The sequence below is a fragment of the Cricetulus griseus genome, chromosome 5 (assembly GCF_003668045.3).
Source record: "Cricetulus griseus strain 17A/GY chromosome 5, alternate assembly CriGri-PICRH-1.0, whole genome shotgun sequence".
In the NCBI taxonomy this organism is placed as follows: Eukaryota; Metazoa; Chordata; class Mammalia; order Rodentia; family Cricetidae; genus Cricetulus; species Cricetulus griseus.
The window spans coordinates 144,977,440-145,002,839 of record NC_048598.1 but is presented as its reverse complement, the minus strand read 5'-3'; the positions used below and the strand labels follow the sequence as shown (position 1 = coordinate 145,002,839).

At 37.0% G+C, this 25,400-nt stretch overlaps 1 protein-coding gene across 4 annotated transcripts in view; it reads left to right on the top strand.

The window, feature by feature from the left end:
• The window catches only part of Mipol1 (mirror-image polydactyly 1), a 268,571-nt gene that overhangs the window by 200,849 nt on the left and 42,322 nt on the right, over positions 1 to 25,400 (top strand). For 3 of the 4 annotated variants that reach the window (XM_027419671.2, XM_035445015.1, XM_027419670.1), the window contains exon 10: positions 19,465 to 19,695. In XM_027419671.2, coding sequence (XP_027275472.1) covers positions 19,465 to 19,695 — 231 coding nt within the window. Of the gene's footprint in view, positions 1 to 19,464; positions 19,696 to 23,309; positions 23,580 to 25,400 lie in introns of those variants that run through there. The other variant, XM_027419672.2, reaches the window with a different exon arrangement.

Here is a 25,400-nt window from a genome sequence, read left to right as displayed (position 1 = left end):
TAAATTATTGAAATTATCTTGACTATTCAATGTTACCTAATTGTTTATACTATTTAATGAATATCTCCATTTTTTTTCTGGACTCAAAATTCCAATTTTGAATATTTTATCTGGCCGGAATCCAAGAATTTTTTAAAGAGTTTTTGATATCAACAATCTTATTTCAGGGAAATACTGTCCTCAATCTCCTGAAGTTTGCAAACTGCCATTTATCAGAATCTGCAGAGTGAGTCTAGCTAGCCATCCAGCTGCCCCAAGATTAATGTCTCCTTGCTCATAAAAGCGCATCTTTGTGACTGTTGCCTGCCTCCACTCACGATCCACATGCTCCTAACCTGAACTATGGCAATGATTCCAGATCCTTTGCTTCAGCTGGACTACAGGCTTCAGTATGCTCCCCAAGTTTGGTCTTCTCCAAGGCCCGCCCTCCTTTAGTCATGGAGTGGCTCTTCAGCCCTCACTATAGTGCTGTCTATGTAGTCCACCACAGCATGGATAATGGTAGTGTTAGCTGGCCATTCATGTAGCACTCCATTTTTGGCAGGTTTCTGCCATATTGCTAATGTAATTTTATCCTGATAGCTATGTGAAATAAACAGTACTATCTGTCTTACAAGTATTGAGCAATCTAAATTTCAAACAGTCTTTCCCAAATCACATAGACACTAAATGAAGGAACCAAGGTTTTGACTACAAAACTTCATATTCCCTTTCTATTCTGAGTAATATTTCCTGGTCCTCTTGCATTTCATCGATGATAGAAGTGTCTTCTAAGTTTCTTCAGGCGGGAATCTCTTCCTGTAGCCACCTTATGATCATCCCTATTTATGGTACACTGAAACATGATAATTTATGCAGTTTTACAAAGTTGGTGCCCCTTCATAAAAATTCCACAATTCATAAAAATTCTGTTTCATTATGATGTTAGTAATTTCTTAATTGTTCAAAATTGTGATTTGTGCTTACCAAACTGAATTATTTCCATATATTTTTTCAATAGAATAAATTCATCCCATATTCTGTTACTCAGTGTATTTTAATGAACTACAAAACTCAGAAAGCTGATGGCATTTTAAGGAATTTATGTCTCATAAAGAACATGTATAAAAAAACTCTATATCTTTTACATATTAATATTTGTAGTTTATTTCTGAGCTCATATGTTTTAAGAGAACAAACAAGTAAATAAATTAGATATTTACCAGTTTTTAGCTCTTTACACAACCAAACTCAATTCCTGTTTTATTATTTCCATAATCAATCTATCTTTGCAATAACAGACATTTTAATAGTAAGCAAGATTATATACGCATTTCCCAACCTAAGTTAGTGTTACTAGATTATATCTGCCCATAATTTCTCCAGCTGAAAAACAAATTTACCTGAGGACCATTTTCATACTGGATTGTGACTAAGCTCAGCACAAAACAATTGTAGGACCTCTGCAAAAGGAAAACAAGCATATTATAACTGGATTTTTCACATAAAGGAAATTAAGTTTGTCTTAATAAAATGACCTCATCTTTTTTGCTATGGTAAGATATCATAAGGTAAAAACCCTGCCCCAAATCACATTAAATTCCCTGTTACATTTAAATAAAATTTGTCTTTTAGTTTGGTTAGTTGTTTTGAAGAGATATATAGTAGCTGTATTTTTCGATTCTGACTATAAATTCCTTGTAGCAAATAATTACCAAAAAGAGGTATGGATGTTAAATGACAAAAAAAAAAATCTCATGTTGTGGTTTCATATCTTTTCTTAATACCAAAAAACTTGGGCTCATCTGACCATTTTCTCTCATAGGACTATAAAATCTTTTGGAATTTTTAGCAGGTAATCTTCCAGGAATTTTAGGTATTTTTGAAAATTACAACTAATGCTTTTTTAACTTCTAGAAAACAATCGAATAACTTTATAAATTAAAGAATTTGTTTTGTCGATGACACAATTATTTCATATGCATGATTTTTAAAAAGGAGAGTATAAAATTTGAAATAAAACATTAGTTTTTAAACTTAAAGAATTTGTGACTTAGAGCCTTGAAGATAGAACAGAATACTGGTGAGCAGACAGGGCCCTTTGTTTTGTGCCTGCATCTGCCAGCTGGATCTCTCCTAAAGCTGAGTGAACTTTATTCTTACGTTCTGCAAGAGTATCCATGTTCATCTATTCCCTTTTGTCCTTAACCATAACACCTAGCTCAGTATCTAGCACTAAAAATTTTTAAAAAGTATGCTGTAGATACTCCCTGAATGAGTGAGAATGCCATGTCCTCAACCAGACATGTCGTTTCCTCCATTGACTTTCCAGCAACTTGAAGATGAGATTTTCTTCTAAGAAATCTTTCCCTCGAATCCATAATCAAGATGTATTATATGAAAAGAAAATTTACGTTCCATAAAAGAAAAAAAAACTGTGGCATAAAGATAATGGCGTTTGGAGTATATTAGACAATTACTGAATCAAAAGAATACCAGTAATTAATAAATCTCTTATTTCAAAAAAGAAAGAAAGAAAGAAAGAAAGAAAGAAAGAAAGAAAGAAAGAAAGAAAGAAAGAAAGAAAGGAAAAGAAATCTTTCCCTTGACTCCCTCTAAGTATCTAAAGCGGTGGTCTCAAACTTCCTGATGCTGCAACCCTCTAAAACAGTCCTTCATGTTGTGGTGACCCCCATCCAGAAAATTGTTTTGTTTCTACTTCATAACTGTAATTTGTTACTGCTGTGAATCATAATGTAAGATATGCACCCCCAGACAGGTCGAGACCCACAGGTTGGAAACTACTGGTCTAAATGCATTAGAACTAGCCAAATCTGAAAGGTAAAGGTTGTCCGTGATAGATTTCTCACAATTCATGGCAATACGCATGACTGGCTCTAGTTTGAATACTCCGTTTGTCCTTATTTGATGTATTATTACTTTTTCACCATCAGCCAAGTGGGTGCTACCTGTAGATATCTGTCCTTGTTTAATACAGTTTCTGTAGCCAGCTCCTGAGAGGAAATGTACCAAAAAGGATTTAGAGACAAATCACCTATAGTATCATTGCCATATTTTCCAGTTTCAGAACTTAACTTGCTGGTAAAATATATCCTTGATACACTTTGTCTTTGTCTTTGCACATATGTGCAACTGTGACTCACAGCCTGAAAAAAAAACATTTTTAATTTCCTGTTAAGGTGTCCATCTCTTTCACTGGCAGGATACTCTATTCATATTTTCCATTTACATGGTTAATTGGTTGCCTGTGCAACCTGATCCTATTTTGAATTTATTCCAGCTGGCTTTGTGGCTATTTTAGATTGAAGCCCTAGACATGTACCTGCTGGCCTGCCTTTAGTTCTTATTGGAACTTCATCACTGTACAACACTTGAGAAGTAAAAAACACATTGATATTTTATAACATTCAGAGATAAAAATCAATGTAGATATGTCTTTAAGAGACACAAATCAGAAATAAGAGAAGTAAAGTATTTATGTCCTATTCCTTCTTTCCAAACTTTGATATTTTTCTGGTCAGCAATGTACAAAATGAAATTCACTTTAAGACTGGTGCATAATTCTTTGTTTTATTAAAGTATACAATACTATTAAATAACTCTTTGGTGGCGTCTTAGGAAAAATTCACACAGCACTTAAACTTTTGATGATGTCTTTAAAATTAACTTTGTGCATCAAGTTATTAATTCAACATAATGCTTTGAGTGACTAGTTCTTTGTCTTCCATACACTATCATATACAGATAGATACCTTCCTCTCAGCCACCTGAAAGGAAGTAAAATAACCAGGTCAGGCAGGATTGTTAAGTCTGATGTTGCTGCCTGAAATCCAGCACATTTGTAATATTTCATTCGTTCTAAAATGTAACCAGTTTATTCTAACACAATTTTTGTTTTCAGTTTTAGCCCGTTTTATTTTTTAAATGTATTTATTTTATATGTACGGGTGTTTTGTCTGCTTCTGTGTCTGTGCACCATGAGCATTCCTGGTGCTAGTGGAGGACAGAAAAGGGCATCAGATCCTTTATAACTGGAGTTAATGGATGATTGTGAACCACTATGTGGGTGCTGGGAACCGAACTTATGTCCTTTGCAAGAACAGCAAGTACTGAGCAATATTTCTAGCCCTATTTTTAACCCTTTGGTGTAGGGTATATTTTGAAAAGTTTATTAATTCAATATAATGCTTCTAGTCACTAGTTTTTATTTAATATTTAGGAAGATAATTTTGCACTTTTTGTAGTTAGACTATTAAAATTCAGGTCAGTATTTGGTAATTTACTAAATGTCCTTTAAAAATCTGTAAGTCTGAAATGAGCATAAGTTTCAAAAAAACTAGCCAATTGCCAAGTAGTCTAAAAATATTTAATTGATAAAATTTCTTCTTATTTAAAAAATGAAAGTTCCATTTTTTCTAACCAACCAGAGTCATTAAAATAAGGGGGCACAAAATTTGGAGGGTAATTGAAAATATAAATATGTAAAAATTCAACCTTTGCCATATTGAACAAAAAAACAAAAACTCTAGTGTCTCCCAACTTTACAGAGTATGTTGCAATTCTATAGCAACAGCAATTGTATAACATTTCCTTATGAGAACAGCTGTACAGCAGGTTTTAAACAAGTCTGGTGTGGTGTTCAGTAAAGTGAAAGGGCCTGGGCTATTTTATCCTTTTGAGCTGACATTCTACCAAGAAGAGAAGTTAGGTGCTTTTTTTCCCCTCTTCTGTTGTGTGATAGGGTTGTATAAAGTTTTAAATGTGCATCCTTTTTTATTCTCGTGTGTTTTTCTGAACAAGATACTAAAAATACAATCATTCAAATGCTTTTACACCTACACACTATATTGCTGAACAAATTATTTATGGACAGGAAGGAAAGATAAAGTTGCTTTTAAGAGTCCTTTAACATATCAGCTTGATAACTAGCAAAACACCTTTACAGCCATTAAATATTTACCAAGACTTGGCTTTAGGCAAGGGGGCAGTTTAGTGCTCCGAATTTGACTCTCTGCAATGCCATTGATTAGCTATCAGAAGGACAGAGTTAATAAGTAACTTAAGTATTACTGAGTGCTCTACATTCTTGTCAAACCTTTTCTCTGAAGACGACCTAAAAAAAAAAAAAAAAAAAGTCAGTTACAACCAGCATTCACCCCACCAATGATTGCACAAGCACAGTTCTGAAAGAAATAAAGGCCAGGCAAATCAGTTGAGCGGTGCTTAAGCAATCCTTCCTAGTGACTGTTGTCATTGCTGCTGGACTTTAGAACCGAACATGTTTACATTTAATTAGAAAGGACACACAGTTTACAGCACAGTAGCTATCAATATCGGATCAGAATTGATTTCCGCTTTCTCTCCAGTGATTGCTTCCTTCAAGCTAATTAAAAAAGGCATATAACCAAATGACTCACATAAATTTTAAAGCAAAGTAAACAGTATTCCCTGGAGAGCCAAACAAAAGTAAATGGCATTCATCCTGATTATTAGCTAAATTTTTTAGAAGAATTCTGATGCTTATAAACGTGTTGTAAGTCGTGTTTTAGTGTTATCAGCCTGGTGATATGCAAGCGTTTCCCTTTGAAGAAACCTTAGTGAATTGCTTTGCCTGATACCTCAGCTCTAAAAGAAACAATAGCCTTAGTTTTATCTTTATAATCCCTAAAACATGGAGATAAGTCAGTCTGCAAGAAGCTTGGGCTCATTTTGTCAGACTCTGGGTTTCCACTTGTTATACAGAAAAAATACATTGAAAATACAATTTAAAAAAAGAAATAAATTTTCTTTTCAATAAGGGGCATAGACCACATGTGTGTCATTTGCTAAAATTAGAAACCATCCAGGTATGGGTTTTTTGTAATCACCACAGGTAAATTTGTGTGTGTGTGTGTGTGTGTGTGTGTGTGTGTGTGTGTGTGTGTGTGATTGTTTCTTTTCATTCTCTGATCTGTTGGAAAGAGACTGGTTTTCAATTTCACTAGCTAATATTTTGATGATTATATAATTATACATGTGAAAATATTATAAAATTGGAGACATAAAGGAAATGTTGGAAAAGTAGAGGTCCCCCTGGAGAATCACATCTCAGCCTCCCTTCTTCCTCATCTGTGGGGGTCTGTCATGCATGCTGCATCTCCCTTGGAAGGCCATCAACACACAAAAAATTCAGAATGATTCAGATTGAACACAGCCCTTAGAGAAATATGGTTTAACTAATTTTGAGGTATTTAGTAAGCATTCTGCCAAGTATTACAGATGAAATGGTGAGGGAAATGTCAGTAAATTAAAGGATTGGGTGCAGCTCAGTGATGGAGTGAGTAGTTAGCATTAAGGAGGCTCGGGGTTCAGTTCTTAGCACCCCCAAAACAAAAATAAACCTAAAATTAGATTTGTATGTGTTTTAGCTGCTATTATACTTTATCCTTCTGTGTGAGGTTGTTCAATAAATTTCCAGTGAATAACTCCTCATAAATTTTCACAACAAGCAAATATACACTGACCTGCAGGCGGGCTTCCAGTAGCACTTATTCTCAGCACTGCAGGGAAACTTCTGAAATCAAGTGACGATGCTGCATCAACAGGGCCACTCAAAGTCTTCCAAAGTAGACTAACTCATAAAAGGTTTTCAGTGCTTACTTTTCTTGATTTCATTTATTTTTTTAATCTTGGGCGCTTTACCACTCTTAGTGCTCACAGATCAACCAACCTGTAATCCACATTGTTTACTGAATGTAAGATAAACTTTCATGGCTTAGACACTTCACAAAGATTCTTGTCAGCCATTAATGCACAAAAATTAAGAACTGCATGATCCCACTAGAGAAAGTAGAAAACAAGAAGGACCCCAAGAGAAGAACACATGGTCCCCTGAAGAAGGGGAGGGGGACAAGAACCCCTGAGCAAATCGGGAGTATGTGGGGAGAGAGGAGGATGGAGATGGGAAGTGGAGAAGGGAGAAGAGGAAGGGGTAGAATAGGAGAGATCAGGGGGACTGGAACTGGAGGAAAAGAGGAGGGCAAGAGAGGAGTTGCCTTGATACAGGGAGGTAGTACAGGTTTGGAAGAGGTCTGGCACAGGGGAAATGTTAGGGGATCCACAGGGATGACCCCAACTAAGAATCCAGGCAGTGGTGGAGAGGCTGCCTTTGATGTCCTTCTCCTAAAATGAGATTGATGACTACCTTGGTTGCCATTCCTAGAGCTTTCATCCAGTAGCTGATCGAAACAGAAGCAGACACCCACAGCTAATCACTGAGCCATACTCCAGGAATCCAGTTGTAAAGAGGGAGGAGGGATGAGCAACGGAGCCAAGACTGTGCTGGAGAAACCCACAGTTGACCTAACCTAGTGAGAGCACAGAGATCCTAGTGGTAAAGCTAGGGAACCAGCATTGATCCAAACCAAGTCCTCTGGATGTGGATGCCAGTTAGGAGGCCAGGGTAGTCTATGGGACCTCTAACAGTGGAGCCAGTCTTTATCCCTAGAGCACAAAAGGACTTTGGGAGCCCATTCTCTATGGAGGGGTATTATTGCAGCCCAAATACAAGAAAGGGGACCTAGGCCCTCCCCACAAATGATGTGGTGGACTTTGATTGCCCCCCGTGGAGGGCCTCACTATCCTTGGGGAGTGGGTAGGGGGTGGGTTGGGGGAGGGTCTGTGGGAAGCATGGGAGGGCCAGGGAAAGGGGGGATTGATATGTAAATAAGAGTGCTTCTAAAATAAAAAGATAAAAAGAATAAAAAAAAATAAAAAGAATTGCGTGTTCTGGGGTAAGGAATCTGGAATTAGTTCACTTGATACACAGATAATTGACTGAAAAACACTTTTTGGTAGTAGATTAATATCAAGTGGTTAAAAAGGGAGGCATTTGTTTTTGGAGCTTTTTTTCCTGATACATATTATCTATTCAGTTTGAAACCACATGAGAAAGTCACCTAGCCGGCCCCCTGATGTGGGTCCTAGGATCCAAATTTTGGATCCCCGATGAAACCGTAAACACTTTTAACCACTGAGCCGTCTTTCTAACCCCTGAGTTATATTTCTTAAGGAAACTCATATACAAGGTGAGATGGCAAGATGGCAACTTCCTTCAGCGTTCTAAGGAAACTGAAAGATATTCATATTGAGCTGAGGAATATCTGGGAGCTATACACTACTCTCCTTTGATTTAGAAATCTCACTCAAGGAAAGGAACAAGAAAGCCCTTATGGTAATCCACTTACAAAAATAATACAGACATTCTATGTGAAGGTAGCAGCAGTAAGAATGGAAAGAAATTGAAAGATGAAGAGGGGATTTAAATGTAAATTAGCACAATTGATTAGATTGTAACTTGAGAGATGAATATTAAAGACGATACATCAGTTTGGAGTTTGAAGAACAGAATATGTCTGTGTCATAGGAAATGACAGGAAGAAAAAGATCTTTTGAGAAGAATATAAAATGAGTCCCTGAGTTCAGATCCAGACATTGTGTGGTAGTTATTTATAGTATAGTCATTTGGCAGTGTCTTCAAGGTGTTTGTGCAAATCTTGTGCTCAATGCAGCCATCTGTACCAGAGGGGAGTTTGCCACATCATAGATGATTAACTGAATAGTGAGACTGAACTGATATGGAAGAGATGGGTGAGAAGAGAAGGCACTAACAGTCAAAGGCTAAGTGGAGGAGGAGAAGAACTCTCAAGGAGATAGGCATTGGGAAAGTAAACAAAAACCAGCATGAGTTGAATTGCAAAGCAGGGAAAGAATGCATTTCCAGAAAGAATTGGCTTCAGCTAGGTAAGATAAGGCTTGGAAAGTGTCTTAATGTTTAGCGAATTCACGAACACATTGGGCACAGAACAGATTTCAGCCCCTTAAAATGCAATTGATGTGAAGACAGCAACCATAGAGCTAAATATGACTTCCAGACTAAGTCCTAAAGAAATCTTCTTAGGCCAAACTGTAATGTCTGGAGAAGTTAGTAAATCTGAATCTTGATATGTAACAACAAAAATTTTCATGGATATTCAGATAACTAAATATGAGTTCCTGAATTTTATTCTATGTTGTAGATTTGGACTCTAGCATGGTCCTGTCTCATCCATCTGAGATTCCAAAGCTAACCCATTCAGAAGAGCAAGCTAAAGCTTACCTATTAGAGAGAGGCATGTTGTCCAATAGAAGACCCCATAATCAATATCCATATATGAGTGAGTACATAGCATGTTTGTCTTTCTGTGACATAGAGCAAAGGATTACCAGACTACAATCCACACCTCCAGAGAAGCAAGAAAACAAGGAGAGACATACACAGTCCCTCAGTGAAGAGGAAATGACAAGAGCTTCTCAACAACAAATTGGGAGCATGGGGAAGGGGGGAGAGAGGTAGGAGAAAGAGGAGGGGAGAAGAGGATTGGGGGAGGAGAAAATGAGGGATCAGGAAGATTGAGTGGGAGAGGAATAGAGGAGAGCAAGAAAAGAGACACATCAATAGAGCGAACCACTATAGGTTTCAAGAGAAATCTGGCACTAGGGAATTGTACAGAGATCCACAAGGATGACCCCAACTAGGACCCTAAGCAATAGTGGAGAGGCTACCTTAAATGCCCTTCGCCTATAATGAGAGTGATGACTACCTTAAATGCCATCCTAGAGCCTTAATCTAGAAGCAGAAGCAGAGACCCACAGCTAAGCACTGAGCTGAACTCCTGGAATCCAGCTTCAGAGAGGGAGGAGTAACCAACAAAAGGGTCAAGGCCACGCTGGGAAAACCCGAAGAAACAGCTGACCTGAGAAAGTGGGAACTCATGGACCCCAGTCTGATAGCTGGGAGACCAACATAGGACCAAACCAGGCCACCCCTGCTCCCCTGGAACATGGGTGTCAGCTAGGAGCACTGGTCAGTTTAAGGGGCCTCTGGCAGTGGATCCAAGATGTATCCCTAGTGCACAACAGACTTCTGGAGCCCATTTCTGGTGGAGGGATACTCTCTCAGCCTAGATACACAGGGGAGGGCCTAAGCCCTGCCCCAAATGACTTGACAGATTTTGATGATCCCTCATTGGAAGACCTCACCCTCCCTGAGGAGTGGATGGGGGATGGGATAGGGGCATGGGATGATGGGAGGGAGAGGGAACTGGGATTGACATGTAAAATAAGATAGTTTCTAATTTAAATAAATTTTATATATATAAAAAAAGACGCCAAAACCAGAGCAGAATCTTAAGTAGCAAATCTCAGTAGCCTCCCTTCAAAATCTTTCAGTAAGCATGTCAATTTTCAAACCCAAAGACCAAATTCCTTACATAACTTACCTCTAGCCACATTCCAAGGATCTCTTCACACTGGCCTAACTGGGCTTTAGTCATCATCAGCCTTTCTTTTAAACATTTGCATTCCATGAGTTTTGGTGAATTGTGTTTTCATTTTTACTTTGTTCCAATTTTTTCCCTTTAGCCCATATGCACTTAGAGTTTTGTTATCTAACTTAAAAACATTTTTCCAGCCTTGTTTGTATGTTAATTTTTAGCTTAATGACATAATGGCTTAGGAGCATATCTTATGATTTCTGTTCTCTTAATTTTGCTAAGTATGTTTTATGACAAATGTTTCACCTAAGCTTGAGAAGAATGTGTGATCTGCTGTTGCTAAAATTATGCTATAAATGCCAACTCTCTGTTGGTAAGTGATGTCTTGAATGCCTATTAATTTCCAGGAAAAATAAAGATCTCAACTGCTGATGAGGATGTCGAGAAGGGCAGCTTTCAGAGCCTGCAGGTGTGTGGGATCCTAACTTATGGCCACTGTAGAACACAAGGAGGAGATAAATAAAGTAAAAATAAACTAGAAAAAAAACATGAAAAATAACTGTAGGTGGGCAGATACATAAAGAAAAGGTGGCAAACATATGCAATCAAATATTTTTGTCTTGTAAAATGGCTTATTATTGGTGAGAATATGAATAAATATGGAGGATATTACAGTACAAGAAATAAGCTGGACACACAGATAATACAGTTTGCTATCATTTACGTGTGGAATCTTAAAATCTGAATTCAGAAACAGAAGAAAGAATGATGATTACCAAGAATGTGAAGTTTCAGATGGATAATTTGGATTAATGAATTCTGAGTATAGTTTAAATAATGAATAACTATAATTAAAAGCACTGTATTAGATACTTGGTATTTCCAGAGATAGGGGATCTCATTTTTCTAAAATAAAATAATTGAATTGAAAAAAATACTTTTTGAGAATGGTCCTGCTTCTTCAAAGTTGCCACTTTTATGAGTGGTGTGTGTCCTTGTTCTTAGTAAACTCATATCTTTTCATACCTACAAGATTACTAGTGACAATCACCGTCCCCCATGCATTGGTGATAGGTATCTTCTCACTGCTTTTTGTGTGTGTGCTTCTGTTATTTCCTTCCACGTTGCTTTGCATTTGTTTTCCTAATTTAGTTTAAGTTCTTCAGGAGGAAGATGAGAGTGCTGAGTTAGTGCATTTCATATTTCCTGGTGTGTGCATTTAATGCAATGACTTTTGCTCTCAGCACTGTTTTAGATTTGTCCCACACATTCCTGTGTGCTGCAGTCTTGTTGCCATTAACTTCTGTGTGTTGTTTAATTCTCTTGGAAATTCCTGTTTCATTCAGAGGTTATTTAGAAATATATTGTTTAGTTTCCAGGTATTTGGCCACTTTCCTGCCAGCTTCTAAAACCTAGAGTGATGGGACTGGAAGTATAGTTCAGTGGTAAAGAGCACTGGCTATTCTTGCAGAGAACTGCAGTTCAATTCCCAGCACCTATATGGCCGCTCACAACCATCTGTAACTCCAGTTCCAGGGAACTTATGCCCTCTTCTGGCCTCCATAGGCATTGCATGCAGGTGATTTACAAACAGCCAGGCAAAACACCCATACATATACAACAAAAATAAAGGAAAAATTAAATAATAAATAAATAGAACCTATAATAACATTAACTTTCTGTTACTAATGCCTGGCTTCACCCATTTTTGTTAGAAAATAAACTGTATATGGCTTTAGTTCTTTTGAATTTCTGAAATTTGTTATGAGGCCCAGAATATTGTCTATAATGGTATATGTTCTGGGGATTGGAATATAATGTGTGTCTTGCTTCTTTTTTTTTCTTCCATTTATTTATTTATTTAAATTAGAAGCAAGCTTGTTTTACGTGTCAATCCCAGTTCCCTCTCCCTCACTTCCTCCCCTGCCTCCCACCAACCCCCTATCCCATCCCCTTTCTGCTCCCCAGGGAGGGTGAGGCCTTCCATGGGGGGTGTTCAGAGTCTGTCATATCATTTGGAGCAGGGCCTAGACCCTTCCCAGTATGTCTAGGCTGAGAGAGTATCCCTCTATGTGGAGTGGGCTCCATTAGTATGCTAGGGATAAGTACTGATCCACTACCATAGATTTCCGAGGCCTCCTATGTGTATCTGTATTATGTATATTCTGGTGTTCAATGATATTGAGTTATTCTGTACTATTTGGCTGTTTTGGTTAGTAGAAAGTATTATAAGACAATAATATTCCCTCTGAGGTAATTTTAACTTGTTTCTTTAAATTAAATCAGCAATGACAAAGAGGAAACAGCAGTGACTTCACCAGGCTGCCTTGTCTACTCATGAAAACTCTTGGCCCACAAGCTTAATCATGCTGAGTAGATTTTCTTCCCTCCGTACGTTATGCAGAATTAAAGCCTGGTGAAGTATGAACTAATTTCCTCAAAAATAAGTAAAATGAGCTATTGTTTTCTTGAAAGAACCTTGGTAAATTAATTAATGCAATTAACGGGAAAGTAAAGGCAAACAATCGCCCCTCAACAAGTCAGCACATACTTTTGTCTTTCATACTTTGCTTTGGTTTTATTTACTCTGTAAAGCAAGCCAAGCCTGTCTCTTTTTTTTTTTTTTTTTAAGAATGATTTAAGGATGTTATCAGTAGCTGAACAAAAGTTGAGGAAACTGGTTTACTTCTCCCAATTCATGAAAAACCTGTAGCAACAAGAAATTGTTTTCAACAGTATTTACAAAATATCTTAGTATTGCATAATATGTTATACAAAGTCAACTAGATATAAATCATATAAAAATTTCACAGATAAGAATGTCTTTTCTTGGCCGGGACTTGTACTAAGAATTTTTACCCTTAAAGATCTTTGAACTCAAGATTTTTGTCATTGTTTGGTTAATATTCAGAGAGAAAAGTATTTTCCCAGGGTTACACAGGCTAAAACTACCTTTTGTCTTCTGTACAATACAAACCAGCATCATTTCCTTTGCATCACATTCAGCATTCCTAAATAAATTGGATAGCTGTTGTTATGAAGAGCAGTTCTTTACTATTTAGTGGCTTCTCTGGCCCTTTTCCCACTAAATAATTGTTCCCTGGCTATGGTTTTGACAATTAAAAATGTTTTGGGACACTGCAATATGACCTCTAGGGGATAAAATCACTCCAAGTCAAGAAGTACTTGTGGTATTGAAGAGGTGATTTAGTGGGTACAGTGCTTGCCTTGCATGCGGTGGACCTCAGTTTGAGTTCCCAGGACCTACACAAAGCTAGGTGCAGTAGCACACTAGTGCTCTTCCTCAGTCTAAGAAGCAGAGAAGCAAAGACCAACTAGCGGTTCTTACACAGTGGTGAATGACAGTGACCCTGTCTCAAACAAGGTGAAAAGTAAGGACAGTCTTTTGAAGTTGTCTTCTGACCGCCACACACATGCCAATGTCATCCATACAAATGAACACATGTGCTTTACACACACCCATGTCATACATACATACATACATACATACCATACATGCACTTACACAAAGATTTAAACAAAAGAACCACTAGTCTATTTTAACCTTACCTCTAAATTGTAAAGCCAAAACTATTTATCCAATTAAACAGTTTATATAGATCACACTGTTTATTAAGCAACTACTGCAAGATAACTGAAGTATAAAATGAGTTAAGAATAGATGGAGACTTTGCCATCTTGTCAGGTTCCACTGGACTTGTTTTTATCTGTACACCGGGTCCCTGCAGAGTGCAGAAATAACCACTCTGAGGCTTAATATCAGTTACAATTGTTTAGCCAATGGCTTTGGCTTCTTATTGGCTAGCTCTCTCTTAAAATATTAACCCATTTCTATTAATCTGTGTATTACCACATCGTTGTAGCTTACCAGTGATGCCCTTGCATCTTGCTTCCCTGGCTGCTACATGGTGTCTCCTCAACCCTGTCTTCCTTCTCTATCTTTATTTGGAATTCCTGCTTGGGTATATTCTGCCTGACCATTGGCTGAAACAGCTTTATTCTTCACCTGATAAAAGCAACACATATATGCAGCCTACAGAAGGACATCCTACATCATATCCCCTTTTCTAATTAAAAATAAAGGTTTTAACTTAGTGAAATTATATATAATAAGACAGTTATCAAGCAAGAATTATAGTTACAATACATAGTCCATTTATATTTGGCAAAATTTAAAGAAAATACTCTATCATTTATCCTAACTTTTGAATCCAAAGTTTTATATCCAATTTATCTTTTGTCATAACTAAGGAAAACTATAACTATCTATTTTCAACTTCATCAAGGACCCCAGAAGAATATAATACTATCTAAGTAAACAGAAAGTGCATTGTAAACAATTTCCAAATCTCTAGAATTGACAAAGACATCTTGCTATCTGGACAGTCTCCCATAGTTCCTCTACAGCGTTGGGGCATCCATCTTCAGCCCACAGGCCCATAGCATCTGGCAGACCTTTTAATGAAACAGGAATTTTGAAGTACTGTTCTGCCTTGTACTGTTCTGCCTTGTACTGGCAAAGTTCTCCAGTTGCTTTCTTCTGTATCCTATAGAATGTCTGGCAGCTTCCTCTGTGAAGCAGGAATTCGGAAGGACCATCCCATCTCATCTTGGCAAGTTTAGCAGTTTGACTCTTCTGAGGGCCTTTTATCAAGCAGTCCAGGAAAGAACGGTTTCTTGCCCAAATTAGTCTTGTCACACTGAAGGCAAATACTATAAACAGTTTTTTCTATGCCCTTCAGTTAAGTGCTTGTTGTAGGTCAGTAGGTCTCCTTAGGTAGGACTTTAATAATACACCATGGAGAAAAGAGAGGACATCAAAAAAGTAGCATGAAAATGTGGTATTAGTGGATAAGTGCAAATGCACAAGTACCTCAGCTGAAGCCATGTGTGACATTACAATCAAGAGTTTGACAAGCAGATAAGCATACCAGTTGAGGAGAACATATACTGCATGAGAATGCATGCTGTTGTGTGGTCATGGGCCTGATAGCACTAAATGGTTTAAGCTGAAGCTGTATAGAGTCAGCATCCAGGAAAATCATAGAGACAACCAGGAAACATCTGAACAGAAAGAAAACACTACAAAAAAGAAGTCAAAGCCGGGTTTGTTAAGATTTAGTGGCAGAGTACCTTAGCAGGTCTGGGCCAAAGTATGCTACAAAGATCATGCCATGCAATAGATTTCACTCGACAGGTTTATTGAGGAAAGGAGGTTATGCAGAGGCTGACTGTGAGCGAGGGTGGAAGGGAAAATTGGGCTGGAAAAGAAGGCTCTGGCTTTTTCTAAGGGTTAGCACATGTGCATAATTAGAATACCTGATTCTTGGTAACAATGGAAATGTGTCAGATTTTGGTGGCTGATGTTGACATGGCCTACTGATACTAGGTTATTGAAGGTGGGGTTGGGAGTGGGGTTTTCCAACAAGGTGTAGCAGCACATGACTATAATCCCAGGCCTGAGAGGACTGCAAGTTCAAAGACAACCTGGACTGTATTGCAAATTCTAGACCAGCCTAAAACACAGCAAGATTCTGTGTCAAAAAAAAATTTTAAAGTCTTTTGCACACCACTTATTGGAGAAGTACCCACTGAGGGACCTTTTCTATCTTGATCCTCCATTGTAATTAATGTAGTAATCCAGAGATAATTCAGTTTTAGGTATTAAAATGTAAAAATGTGAAATAGTACTATGTTACTCTTATCGTGGCTATGACAAAACACTCCAGAGAAGCCACGTAGGAGGAGACTGGTGTATTTTGGCTACTCACATTCAAGAAGATCAACTGCAGCTAAATTTTCATGGAAACACCTTTGCAGACAAACCCAGAAGTTTGACATGTACATAACTCTAAATCTTGATAAATTGACAGTTGAGATTAACTATTACAGTTTCTTAGTAATTTTTTAACTTTCTTTTTATTTATTCTTTGTGTCTTTCAGCTATGGGGTCTTACCATCTTGTCATGGTAGGCAACCAAAAAGCATGACAAGAGCTTGTATTGTTTAGGGGGCCTCGAGAGTCTTCTCTGACCAACACCTCATAAGGAAGTGTAACATAGCTGGTACCGAGTTCTATGTGTAATAACCCACAGCTTTTTGGAGTTCTTTCAAACCATTCAGGGTATCCCCATTCCCCAGCACTTTGTTTGTTTTCATTTTTTACGTTGATCACAAGATAGTAGCTTACAGATGGCTTTTTCATGTCACCTTCATCTTTATTAACCTGTCTCCTAATGTTTCCTAACCAGCCAGCTGCTTGAATCTCTCCATTCCTAGGATTGCATCTCTCTCTTTCATTTCCCCTATGCTTTATTATCCCTTCTCCCTTAAATATCCCTCTCCCAACAGCAGATTCTTTCTAGACCTTTGAGCTCTGCAGGAACTCTATGCTGAAGACACAAAATCAAAGATTCCAATGCAGGGACACATAACTCTTTCCAGTTCCATCCATTTGCCAGCCAATCCCATCCATTGTGAATATGTACCACATCTTATCATCCACTCATCAGCTGATGAACATCTAGACTGATTCCATTCCCTAGTTATTATGAATACAGTTGCAATAAATATGGCTAAGCAAGTATTTCAGTAGTAGGAAATAAATTTCTTTGGGTATATGTCCAGAAGAGGGATAAACATGTGGTAGTTCTATTTTTAGCTTTTTCGGGAATTCCCACAGATTTCCATAGTGGGTACATGAGTTTGTATTCACACTAACAGTGAATTTAATTCTGTTATTTAGCTTAACTGTCATATGCTCAAACCTCCTTCTGAATTTGTGTGTGTGTGTGTGTGTGTGTGTGTGTGTGTGTGTGTGTGTGTGTGTGTGTGCGTGCATGCATGTTTATACATATAGGTAACTACAGTCTTAATCAGAGAAACCTCTTTCCAATGAACGGGCTACACAAGTAAAAGAATAAGTGACAGGTGAGTGTTCAGTCATTTAATATCATCCCCTCCTAGGTTCTGGGAGCATTGCAGTAGAGGAGGTAAAAAGAATGTGAAGGTCAGACAATAAGGACTAGGGCTCCTCATCCAAATTCTGAACAATACACAGCCATTATAAACTCAACAACTGCAGATGTCTACACTGGATCTGTACAAGAATGGGTGGTGGTCCCACACTTCTGAACTGCAAGGTTCACAGAGGGGAGCATTTGCCTTTCTTGTGTGCCCACAAGTGACTCCACCAGGTGGCCCTGATTAAACTCAGTGGGTCAGGGAACAAAACCAGATTCAAAGCCTTGCATCTAGGAAAGAGACAGGTAAGAGAGAATGAGGTTGATACGTAGGAAGAAGATAAGAGAGAATGTGGGAGAGAGTCACCAGAATATATTACATGCTTGTGTGAAATGTTCAAAGAACTAACGATTAAAACCCATTCAATTTGGAGAGTCTGGAAGTTCTGTCAGGGGAAGCAGTATTTAGACTGAAGCATCCCTGCTGAGTAGCAGTTGCATGGAGGGAAGACAGTGCAAACAAATGCCCTGGGCAGGGACAGCCCTCTGGTTAAGAAACTGGCTGAAGGTTGAAGTAGAAAGGCCAGATGATAAAGTGCTCAGGTAGATGAGGCCAGCACAGAGGAGTGAGTGTTCAACCTGGGGTTTCGGGTTGGGGGAAGCTAAGAGGTCAAATGCAGGCTCTTCTAGGGGGATGGGATTGATTAAATTACCTGCCTCTCTTTGTTTCAATGTCTTCATTCATAAAACAAAGACAGTATTTGTTCGCAGGTTTAGTGAGTTAAGAAGTGCAATTTGTTAGATTTGGAGATTTTTTTTTTCCGGAGCACATGAGATACCTTTACAGGATATACTGATATCACTTTTAAAAGATCAATGTAGCTACTGCTTCTGCTTAAGGACATTGATGGAAGGTGGGTGTTTGTGAGGCAATTTGAATGAGCAGTCTTTTTGAGCTAAGATGTAAAGGTTCCAGTCACTTATCAGTCTGCACATCACTCTAATTTTACATGGGATAATCAATTGACCAGAGTTTAGCAACAGTCTACTGTTAAGGATTAATTTAAAGCCGAAAATGATTTCGTATGATATGTCAATTCTTTGTTTCTACGTGATACCTACCCCACAGTGAGGAGACTATAAATGTTTATCTGTAAGCTGAAAAGAAGAAATTTATGATCACTTTCATTTCATCTGAACAATTTTAGATGAAGCATCAGGTCAGTCCTGAAGTTCTCTGTTTAGCTTTGTACAGCTTTAAGAATTATATTGCTTTCATTCATATTATCAACTTGTGTCATATAGCTCAGTGGTTGTACTTCCAACATTTCGGTCGACATTTCCTTTGTATGCATATACTGGAATGATTTTATTTAATAAAAAAGAACATCTCCTATGTGGATTTTAAATTTCCCTTATTAAATATTTATATTTTCAAAATGTCTTTATTTAATTGAGTGAGGTGCTTGGTGCCATTTCAAAATAACCTCAGGTGGTGGGTGTAATGACATATCAAAGATCTGACCTTTAGCATTTTAGGGTTCTATTTGTCTGCATTTTCTTCTGCATTCATTTAGTCTTAATTTATATGCTCTTTTTCCCTATCACTTAATGAGTAGATGTATTTATCATAAGACTCATTAACCATAAAAATATATATCTGAATACATATCATCTGACTGGTGATTTTACCTTCATTCATATTTCCACTGTGAGTCTGTATAAGGCTGATGGGTGTTTGCACAAACCTCATTCATTCTCATTAAGTGCTTCCATAGGCCCTGGATCTCCCAAAATGCTGTCCATTCTCTCCTCACGTCTTTGCAGTCAGCTTATTATACTTTTTATTTACCTAGAGATACTTTATTTTCTAGTTCTGAGCTATTCCTTTAAAAGAAAATTGAATGTAATATTTACACTGACATAATTAAATTAACATTTTACAGCATCTTTCTGTGTGCTTTGATCGCATAGATAATCAGTTGTCTGAGTAGCTTTTGGCCTAGTAACAGAGTTACAGAACAATGATCAATTATAATAATATGTTATAAGAACCTATTTACATTTGCCCATTTAAGTATTTCTGTATTGATTTTTAGAAGTGGGGATTCCAAATGAAGATTTTTATTATTAAACAAATCATTGAACTGTCAGCCTACCTATTTATTTATATTTTTATATTTTCTCAGTTTACACAAATCATTATCTCAAGAAGAAAACTTGAAAGATCAGTTTAACCATGCCCTAAGTACCTATGAAGAAGCCTTAAAAAACAGAGAGCACGTTGTTTCCATCACTCAACAGCAGAACGAAGAACTGGCCGCCCAACTTGAGCAGGCTCTGACTCAGCAAGCAAACATGGAATTGCAGCTTCAGTGTGCTGTAGAGGTCTCCCAAGCAGCCAATGAAAAAGTTCAAAAGTAAGTAAATAAAAGCATGAAACATTAAAAAAATAAGCAAAACAACCTTTCTTTGTAAACAATACCTAGTTTTTATTCATAGTACTTACTAATGCTTTAAGGAAAGAATAAGCAAAATGAACTTTTTAGGTTACATATCACATCCATTTTGATTTTCTTGGGAGTTATTATTACTATATTTGGGATAAATTGTATATAATAAATGACCTTAATCGATTGGTGGAGACTGTGGTGCTGAAATCATCACATACTCCACGTTGAAAGGCAATGTTAGTTGCCAAGACAGTCATTTTACCACCAGCTGTACTCACTGAGCCTCACTGTCATGTTCCTGAGTTGGGATCTTCTGGCACCTTGTTCACTGAGGCCTCTTGCTGCACTGAAACCAGTACAGAGAAATTAATTTTCTCGTGTTGTTCTTTAGAAGTATTCGGTACAGCCTTCAGAGTGCATAATTATGTCTGTTTATTTTGATGGTTCTTTGCATTTTTATTAAAATTTAAACAAAGCTGCATAATCAACCAGTCCTTTTAACAGTGCACAGAATGTTAACACTTTCCCAAGCACAGACGGCCGTTATTAATTTATGGAACCTGAATATTGTAGCCGCGTTTTCCAAGGAAGCTTTCTGGACTAGGGCTTGTCAACACATCCTTTTGTATGATGAACAGCATCACATCATCATTCACAAATTTAATCACCTCTAGTTGCCAACACTTGTTTGTTTTCAATATTAAGCCATATGCACAAGGATTGTTACTTCCTTTTACTTCCTGGTTGAAATAAGTCATCTGAACCGTTTCTCCAACATCTCTACCACTATGTTTAAATAGATAACCCAAGCTCAGGTGAATCTGGGCAAAGCCATTTTGAAATGGTTTAGGGGTTGCACACTTTAATCTTTACTACCAGTGTATCTTGAAGCTTTTAATTAAGTCCTGTGCATCATCTGTTTAAAGATTAGATTCAAATTCAGCCAGACACTATATGTCTAGTTATTCTCAGTGTGCATTAGCAAACTGAGAATGTTGTGATAATATGATTTACCTCTGTACAGGCTACAAAGAATTATAAATTTAAAAGTTTTTCTTAGTATGTGAACACTTCATTGCTATATGATTAAAATTCCCCAAAACTGTGATTCCTTGAGATCAGTTAGGTTCCAAAAAATGTTGGAAATGTCAATTTAAAAAAATCTCACTAGCTAACATATTTTAAAAGAAAGATATTTTTAATGCCAGAATGTGAAAAAAATCATCATTCTCAGATAATGTATTAAGTTGGTAGCTTTTTGAACAAACTTGTGTCATCTTTATTCTACACATTTAACCACAAACAAACAAAGTCTTTTTAATGGAATGCTACCATTCTGGGATCATTTTAAGTACAACATGACATTTATAAGAGCTAAATGTTGAAATTACTTCTCAGATCTTCTATTCTGATTTCCAACAAGACCTATTTGAAGTAATATCAGGATTTCTTTTACATATTCTGTTTATTTTCTTAGCTACAAAGTAGGCAGTGTGTATCTTCATCATACATGAACATCAGTCTGTGCATTCTAGTGGGTTTTTGGAAGGTTATCCCCTGAAAGAACTATGGAAGATGGACTTAGTATGTTCAATACATTCTAGTTTGTCACTGAGGTAAATTCTTTGAAAATATGTAGATACTTTATGCAATATAAAATTTGAATGAAGGAAGTCTCTTTTTCCTTCACAACCAAATTTCTTGAATAGATGATCAATAATCATCTTTCATTTTTCACTGCCTATATAGTCCTCTGCTGTTCATTACATTGTTAGCATCTGGCCGAAACTATTCTATTTGAAATTAAAAGTAATTTCCTAATTCCAAAGCCCATGGCACATATTAGCGATATTGTTATTATACAACTGATGTACAACTATGATAAAATAAAGATGTACATTTATGATGAGCAGTATAACAGCAATTTCAAAACTTAGTCTTTAGAGAAAAATATTTAGGTATGTACTTGGCGTTTATTTTGAAACTTCATGATAATATTCACAGGTACATGCCTTCCTCAGCAATGTTGTAGGAACTAGATGAAATAAGACATGCAAAGCTATTAAACAATGCATGTTATATATTTCCTCCTCTTGATATCTCCCCCTGTACTACACTGTCTATCTCATTCCTCAGAAGGGCTCTGCCTTTTCAAGACTAAATGCATTTGGAAATGTTGATTTTAGAGCCCTTTGCCTTCCCTCCCAGCCTCCTGAAGAACATTGTACATCCTATGAGAGTCAGCGCAGCATTGAGCATAGGAAAAATGGGCTCAGTGTTAAATCAAATGGTTCTGGGTTGCAATCCCTGCTTTCCTGCTAATTGCCTAGGAGATTTGAGGCACATTCCTAGATCAAGTTAGACAATAATACTGGCTTCACAGACTGACTTCTTGTAAAGAATAAATTGTGTGACACAAATGCCTAATGTAGTGCCAGAACTATTAAAATATTCTGAAACATTGTATTATTAATAACATCATATCCATCAATATAATAAAACCAATTCAACAGCATCTTCTGTACAACAGTGTCATTATCTCCCTAGAAATAAAATCTCTATTTTCTGTGCTACCATGATATTTGGGGTTCTTTTTAAATATATTAGAATATCTTCCAGTCTGTAATATGTATGCCCGAGTATAGTTATTGAGCTGCATATTTATATGATTATGTGTCTTTCCTACTAGACTATATATTGCTTGGTCATGAAAGTCCTTGGGCATGTAAGTCCTAAAACTACATGATTCATCTTACCTACTGAGTGTCAAATGAATGTTGGGAAAGCGTGTGTTTAAAACAATAGAAATATATAAATACTGAGATATATATGATCATATAGTATTTTAGGACTTACTAAGATTAATAAGTACTACCTTTATAAATGCAGCCAATTCTTAGAATATTTGTAGTATTTGAACTTGCCTTATCTTTAATGCCATACCATTCCTTCCTGATGTCATTTGGACAGGGGTTATATAACTCCATTTTCATTTCCTGATTCTTCTATGCCTGTTTCTACTTCACTTGGGTGGGGGGGGGGGATATACCTGCTTTAAACATAAATAGTTGAAGACTGTATCTATGAAATTCACCAGAATCACATCTATTTCAGCCACTACCACCTACTCAGATAACTTCCAGATCTGTGTGTCAGTGCTCACCTCCCTTATGAGATCCATCTCATATCCCCAGGATACTGTTTCCTCTCCTGGCTTCTGTTTCAGTTTATAGACTTTAGCAATTTCCGCACTGTCCCTGTTCTTTCTCTGTTTTTACCCTTTGCATTCCTTGGGCACCAGTTTCTATCACTGCCTACATGTCTCCTGATTCTCTCCACCCCACCTTGATTAGGTAATCACAGTACTTCAACTCCTCATCATCATTCCTTCATCCAGACCATGGCAATAATCACAAAACTAGCCTCCAGCCTTGAGTACTCAAAAGTTTGCCTTCCTTTCTGCCATCACAATGAAGTACTCTAAAGCACAAATAAGATAATATTATTTCCCTATTACGAATTTCTCAGCTAAATGTAGGCCTTCCCTCATTGTTCTAATACCATTTCCTCCCGTTTTTAAGCTTTCTCTTTCAGATTGAAGAGATTCCTCAGTGATTAAGAACATTTCTACTTGCAGAGGAACCTTGGTTCATTTCCTAACACACAGCAGCAGCAACTTTCAACCACCAGTAATTCTAGTCCCAAGAGATCCAACACCCTGGCATTGGTGATGCCCACCCACCTTTAGTCCCAGCACTCAAGAGGCAGAGGGAGGTGGATCTCTGTGAGTTCGAGGACAGTCTGGTCTAAAGAGAAACCCCTATCTCGTAAAGAAAAAAAAAAAAAAAAAACCTCTTCTGACCTCTGCTGCACCAGACACACACATGGTAGACACTCATTTGTGCAAAACACTCAACCCACATAAAATAAATCTTAAAAGAACTTTTTTCTATTTCATCATTTTCTTCATTCTTAATCAGTGCCTTTATTAGCAGCCTTTAGTCATTTCAGTGTTACAATAATTTTGAATGTTTGTTTCACTCTCCTCTCCCCGAAATTTCCCAAGACACATACACCATTTTCATATGACATCTCCAAAATCTTGCCGGGATGCTATCTGTAAAGCAGGCATTCTGAAAGTGCTCACCAACAGATGAGCCTAACAATTGACTAGAAAGAACAGTGGAGTGAAGTCAATTGCTGGCCAGGTCAGGAGCATATTGAGTATTTTCATGTGTATTCTGATTGATTTAGGTCCTAGGTAAAAATCTTCTCCCAATGCAGTGCATTTATAGAAAACAGGGGCCTTCATTGTTGATCCTCCCCAAGTCCCCAAAGAACTGGGATCTGATGACTATATTGTAATTCTTGTGCTAACCAAGCATTCCTATCAAGTTTAATTATATTTAAGACCTAATATCATTAATTGTGAAGAGAAATCATATAACATTGTTAAATATAGAATTTAACTCTTATATGTTATTTTCTTTCAGTTATAAAAATGTTTATGATTTTCTGAAAATTTAAAGTTCAAAAGTATTTCTAGAAAGAAAACTTGAATAGAATTACCATGCTTAATATGACTTATAAATGCTTATAAAATAAAAGTCAATGAATGCTAGACCTCATTGTCCACAATTGTTCTTTGCCCATAAAATCTGAAAGTTCAAAGACAGGTAGATGGTTCAGTGGTTAAGAACATTTTACTGTTCTTCCAGATGACCTGAGTTTAGATCCAACCCACATTGGGCAGCTCACAACTACGTGTAAGTCTAGAACCATGAGATCTGACACTCTCTTCTGATCTTTACAGGCACCTGAATGGGCGTGTATACACACATACACATAAATAAACATAAGTAATTTTTAAAATAAAAAATTTCAATAACGAAAAGCCTTTTCTTTGGGTGGAGCCTGCTATATTTCTCTGAATTTTTGCTGAGCATATGTGCTTCTGTTTTTAATATGTGTGCAGATTTGATGAACACCACATAATAATTTAACCTTTGTGATTGCTAGGTAGTGTGTAGAGGTAGTGTGTAAAGGTATAGGGAAATGAACAGCTGGCTAACAGCACAGTAACTCTATGACCAAAAGATCTTTTAATAGTTTTCCTAAGGCCACCTCTAATCTCTCTTTACTAAAGAGAAAACAGATACACCATTCCAGAAGATTCTTCTTTGGTCATGGGGATTTCAGACTCTGTGATGCTGTATACAACATTTTATTTTCTATCTATAGACATATGCTTCTTGTGACCCAAAGCAGAATTTCAAAAGATTTAAAACAAAACCAACTCTGCTCTACTTAGTCTGCCTAAGCTTTATGTACTTAAGAGTCACGACAATCATGATACTAAGGTGAAACAGTCTCTCAAAGATCGGAATTTTTACATTCAGATCATTTTTTCATAGATTACTTATCTTGTGACCCAGTTTTACAGCAATATGATTCAGATTCCCTCTTGACTGTAATTATATGATAAATAAATCAGACAAATGGATGTAAGAATGTTTTGTTAAACATTTAGCATACTTTCAAGAAAAGTTAGCTCTTCAGAACTTTCTGTTCATCCTCTTCTTCAAAAAAAAGAATCAATTACTTAAAATTTACATGATTCCTTCTCATGTAAATTTTTATAGGGTTATCAAAATACCAAACATTAGGATAAA